Consider the following 6,000-nt stretch of genomic DNA (forward strand, 5'->3'; position numbering starts at 1 on the left):
TTAGAAACTACAAATTCTGCTCTACACTCTACAACATAATAGCTCTTGCACATATGAAATATCTTGCACTATACTAAATATCAAAGTAGTTATACCATTTCCATATAATTCTGAAGTGGGAAACATGGAGATACCAAAAACAGCATTTAGACATGGCATTTCCAGCTACAGAATAACAAATTAAGCAAATTAAGAAATAAAAGATAATTGTTTTGTTTCTTGGAGTGGTAAATTAACTTAAATTTCAGCTCTCAGTTGTTGTTTTTCTTCTGTCCAAAGATCAAATTTAGTTAACATTCCCATGTATGACTGAAAAGATTCACATATGCACATTAAATACCTAGCCATTAAAAGTTCAACTGGATAGAGCATTTAATCCAATGTATGTGTAATTGCTATACTCAAAATCAAAGAAAATAAATCTTTGAACAGAATAACTGCCACAGAATTAAATAGCTATATTCATGTACCTGGTTTAAAAATAAGCTTTAATATGTTTTGTTCATGGAATTTGAGACAATTTGGAACAATTGCTTAATTGGACATAACCTAAGATAGTTTTTACTAAACTAAAACAAAACTTTCAATAAATACAATACCCCAATCAAGATGCTGTCAAAGAACCAACCAAATAATCTCTAAGACCCCAACACTGACAGGCAAGCCACCAGAATATAAACTGACAGCAATCTGGACATCTTACTAGCACTGATGATGTTATCTAGTTTGGATAATCAAACATTAAGCTCAGAGAGCATCAAGGAGCCCACATTTCAACCCTGAGCTACCAATATTCTCTTTTATTGGAATCTATAGTTTCAACAAACCACTCAGTACATTTCTTGGTAGGGTATACATTTCATAATCTAAAATTTTATTTCCAATTATTTCTTACCTGCTACTTGTCCTAAGTTGTGAATCCAAGTATTATGCAAGTCTCTTGGTGGACAAGGAATGAGGAAAGCACAGACCAGCACAAGGATCATGGAGATAACCACAGTGAGTAAAAACATGGCTGTGCGCAAAAAAGGCATCAAGGAACTGGCAGTCTTCTGCTCCAAATCATTGTTCATTTCACTTGGGTACTCTTCCATCATACCCTCCGACAGATATTGCTTGGCAATACAGGTTTCCACATCAGAATCAACATCCTGGATTTCCCCTAGGGGACTTTTCCCATTTTTAACTCCACCATTCTTCTGCAAATTGAGGACCAAGTCATCTTCGCTCTCATCACTGTCAGCCTGAGTGAGAGGGTCATACTCTCCAAGGTCTGGACTTTTCTTACCTGAGAAGGTAAACAGAAAGTGAGAAATTTGTTGAAAGAACTTATGGTGTTTTCAGGACCACTAAAAATGATCCAAAGGAAAGGAAGGCAATTTATTAGATAAGGTAATGGGCATGCTTGCTGCATGGAGATGACACTGTTGGACAGAAGAAAAAGTCTGTCTATATTTCAAAATTTATTTTGAATTATATTATTTATTTTTATTTAATAAAATTATTTACAACCATTTCACTATAGGCAGAGTTTTTCTAAGAAAAAAAGGGTATGGGTTATATAATTGTTAATGCCTTCATTTTTATAATAGGAAACAATTATACAATACAATACAATACAATACAATACAATACAATACAATACAATACAATACAATACAATACAATACAATACAATACAATACCAGAGTTAGAAGGGACCTTGGAGATCTTCTAGTTCAACCCCCTGCCTAGGCAGGAAACCCTATACCGTTTCAGACAGTTGGCTATCCAACATCTTCTTAAAGACCTGCAGACTCTCTGAAGCTATTATGTTGTTTCTTTATGGTTAGCCTATATGTGCCAAAATTCTGTCCTCTTAACCAGGGGTCCCCAACTGCTGGGCTGTGGCCTACTACCAGGCCTTGAGCCCTTCGGAACATCACAAGTGTCGGCACATGCATTCCATTTGCACAAGCAGCAGGTGCACGTACCTGCCACTCGCACAAATGGAGCTGCATGTGCACACACACTTGCCCACCTCTGGTGCAAAACCATCCCCTCCCCCCTCCCCATCCCTGGTCTGCAATGTCGGAAAGATTGGTGAACTCTGCTCTTAACCATGTTTTTGGTAAGGCAGTTAAAAAGTTTTTGTCAACTTCTTTCAAAGCACAATAATTAAAACACTTTTGATTTTGTAGCCTATTGTTTACGGCCTAGTACTGTAAACTTACACTGGACAATGAAATTTTTCCAACGTTTTGTTTCCTGAAAACCTTTGACATTGATAGACCCTTTCAGATTGAACACAAATATAATTGTGATCATTTTTTAATGCAATGCCACTCCTTTGCACAACTGTCCCATCCCATGTGTAACAACAGTACTTGATATACAAGCTTTATTCCAAGCAGCAAAGCTATTACTTTTACATCTCTGCAGATATTCCAGTTAAAATTTTCAATTTTATTCCATTTATCTGCTACCTCACTCCTCATGAACTCTTTATTTTTCTTTTTTTTTCTTTCAGTAAGGATTAAAAATACATTTTAAAATGTCAGTAACAAAAACCTATTCCAAATCAAATATCAAATGTGAAGAAAAACATACTACACAAACTCAACTGGAGCTAAATATTCTCAATGCCTGTGGTTAAAAAGGAAAATATAGGATACACGCTCTACGGCTGCATTCTACAAGGAAAAATAATGCAGAGAAAAGGCTGTATTTGATAGAAAGGGGGAAATGCTTTAAAAGGGGATTAAGTGGTTTCAAGTCTAATGAGCAAGACAGCTGAGAGAATTCCCAATCAGAAGTGCATTATCTCAATTCTCCAGGGATTTCTTTTTCTGGGAATTTGTAGATCTATGCCAGAGCAAACAAGATAAAGGAAAACCAGAATCTGAAGTCAACCATTATTAATCTAATTCCAGCATAAGAGATGACAGGGCTTTTCTACAGAACTTTTTTTCTTTTTCTTTTGCCATTAAGTCAGCCTTAACTCCTCACACCTGCCCAGACAGGTTTCCTGAGGTTTTCTTGGCATGATTTTGGAAGTGGTTGCTATTGTCTCCTTCCTAGGATTAGGTGTATGTGACTGGTCCAAGGTCAACCAGCTGGCTTCATGCCTAAAGCAGGACTAGAACTCAGTCTCTCTGTTTCTATCCAGATTTTAATTATGACACCAAACTGGTTCTCTTTACATTGCTATAAGATATGTGATTTACTTTTGCTAGTTACAACTACTAGAAGTTAGAATACCCCAAATTTATAGCTAATAGCAAGATGTTAAGTTTCAGAAGATAAGGTCATCTTCTTAGGTGTACTTTCTCATTTTTGTCTGGAATTTCTCGGGCTCTAACTCACCAAATCAAATTATGTGCCAAAATACACTCATTTAGTGTTTAACTGGAATGTTTCAATTAATCTTCCAGAATTTCCCAATTCACTGAAGAGAGAACAACTCACAGTTCTCACTGTTCAATTCTCTCTAAATAAGTTTCTCTGCATCTTTACACCAGGTTATAGCCGTTAAACCTATTAAAATGTAAAAAAAAATACCCACCATGCTTATTCATCATATTCCTATATCATCCATCTCACCTAATTGACTTCACTCTTAAGGTAAAACTAGCCCAACAAAAAATAGTGGACAAGATAAGTCAAGCTGTACAAGAAAGGTATTATTCACTGACCATTGTACGCAGCGTGATATGCAGCCTCACTCAACTTAAAATAAGACTTTAATTATAGTTATATCTCTTGAAGTTTAAAGAGATGACAAAAACTCAGTTAAATAAACCACAATCTTCCCAGCACTTTCACTAACAGCTGGGCTGATTCCAAATGGACAGCTGTTACCACAGCCAATAAACAAGGGTTGCATTGTTATTCTGTCTGCTCTACCTTTCCCCTTTTCTACCAATAAACAAAAGAAAATATTCCAAAAATCCAAAAGCATTATTTTAGCCCCCTAAAATTCCATGAATGAAAGTGAAGGTGACTGCAACATAGTATCATAGCCAGAAAGTATCTGGCTCCCATTATCACTGTCTGTGAGTTCTCAAATAATTCATTTACTTCCAAAAACGAGTTATTCCTAGTGAAATGTAAATATTTGCAAAAATGTTGGCTAGCAATACTTTGATCCAAATTGTTCTTAGGAACAAAGATTGCACAAAAAGGCAGACCTATTTTCCATCTCTGTCGCAACAGTAAAACAATACCTACTCATTCCTCCATCTCAAAGCTTCAACCCCATCACTTTCCCTGGGACCAGCCCTGCCCCAGTTCCTTCTGCCACCAAGGTTAACCTTTCCTCCCTGCAAAAGAACTGGGTGGTCTCTGCACCTGCGCATCCACACAAACGCTTAACAGCCAGGATTTATCTCATTCGCCTCTCCATTCCCCATAATAATTATCCTTATTCTTTCAATCCATTTATCTTTTTTTTTTCTCTATCATGGTCAGAGATAAAGGGCACCTGCTGGGACCCGGATATACGCGGGGAGGAGGTTGGTGGGTCTATTCTCCAGATGGGACCCGGATGTTCCCTCGGACTCAGAAATCCGAGTCTAAAACCCCCAGCCCTGCATACTCCAGGGATGTCATCCTCATCCTGCCCACTCTGCATTTCCCACCACCGTTTGGCACGCTGCAAGTCAAGACCCCTACCTGGCAGCTTCAGCGCCCGTGACAACACCGTAGCCATGCTGGAGGCAGGAGACGCGCATGCGCCCGACTCTTCTGCCTCCTGGGAAGTGTAGTTTTGCAGACAGCAGGCATTAAGGTGTTAATGGTCTTTAGCGTGCTTGCACGAAAATTACGTAGATGGGAAAACAGCCGATGGTCTGCGTTTGTAATTAGCTTTGCGAGTGCATATATTTTACAACTGAGACCGCCTTAAGGTGATCAGCGTAAGGAATTTTGTTTTTCTAAGTGCCTGGATCATATGACATGATGCAAGGGATCCCCTTCAGCTTTTCCTAAAATGCTGGGTACCAGTTTTTTTAAAGGAGCCTTTCCGGCTAGGACACTAAAGAGATGAGCCAAACTTTGCTAATATTGGGACTTCTAGGAGATAATTAATATTCGGTTGGCGCATACTTTGGCGCCAGGACTTCTCCTACTCCCCTCCCCCCATACACACCCACACACACCTCGGCAATTCTAATACAGTAAATCACATTTTTTTCAATCAAAGGCTTTCCGTTTATATACTCCCTTCCTTCGAAGGAGACAGCTGCCAGGCATTGGAAGGGACGAGAGTCGACAAGTGTTTTGCTGTTTCTTTCACGTTCAGATTACTTTATCCCGCTGCTTTTCGACAGAAAAAGCCAGACCAAACAGAACGCTTCTGCCCTTGATATACTGGGACTACAGTTCCCATTTGGGGAGCCGTATTTTCATTGGGGGGGAAGGAGGGAGGAAGTTGGCTGGAAAGGTTACTTACGTTTCAAACGTTGGGGGGAGGGGGGCATTAGTAGGCGTCTTTAGAGGAAGCGCCTTTCAAGTTCTTTGGTCCCTAGCCAACAGTCGTTCAAGCATCTGAGAATGAAAATGAACTTTACGATCAAGATACTCCATTAGGGTTTCCGCTTACAGTACATCCAGGATCAGAATGTTTTTCTACTACTAGAACGCGCGTTTCTTGTCCTTTCTAGGGAAATTAGGGGGCATCTCTTCTTGGCACCAACATTTTCGCTTCTGCAAATAGCACCATGAATATTTGTAGTCCCAGGTATATAAACATTAACGCCTCAATATTCAACACAGTTTTGATTTGCAGCCAAGATGGACTTTGGCTCCAGCTAAGAACAACTACAGCCTACAGAAGGAAGCTGACAGTGATCTGAAACAATCCATGGATGAGAGTATGTGTGATGCCACAGTCTTGACCTGGATAACAAAATACCTTTTCAAAGATGAATGACACTGTAATGCCATTTAAAAAGAAACTATAGTGCATGCAAGTTAGTGAATAGGTAAACATAAAATCATAGGGTTTCCTAGTCCAACCTG

At 39.0% G+C, this 6,000-nt stretch overlaps 1 protein-coding gene across 2 annotated transcripts in view; it reads right to left on the minus strand.

The window, feature by feature from the left end:
• The window catches only part of FAM234B (family with sequence similarity 234 member B), a 28,021-nt gene extending 22,413 nt beyond the window's left edge, over positions 1 to 5,608 (minus strand). The window contains exons 1-2 of one of the 2 annotated variants that reach the window (XM_032221286.1): positions 5,432 to 5,608; positions 896 to 1,288 (exon numbers count right to left, since the gene is read on the minus strand). In XM_032221286.1, the coding sequence (XP_032077177.1) occupies positions 896 to 1,288; positions 5,432 to 5,459 (421 nt within the window). In that variant the 5' untranslated portion in view covers positions 5,460 to 5,608. Of the gene's footprint in view, positions 1 to 895; positions 1,289 to 4,653; positions 4,751 to 5,431 lie in introns of those variants that run through there. The other variant, XM_032221285.1, reaches the window with a different exon arrangement.
• Between the last annotated feature and the right edge of the window lie 392 nt (positions 5,609 to 6,000).

Source organism: Thamnophis elegans, chromosome 7 (assembly GCF_009769535.1).
Source record: "Thamnophis elegans isolate rThaEle1 chromosome 7, rThaEle1.pri, whole genome shotgun sequence".
Lineage (NCBI taxonomy): Eukaryota > Metazoa > Chordata > Lepidosauria > Squamata > Colubridae > Thamnophis > Thamnophis elegans.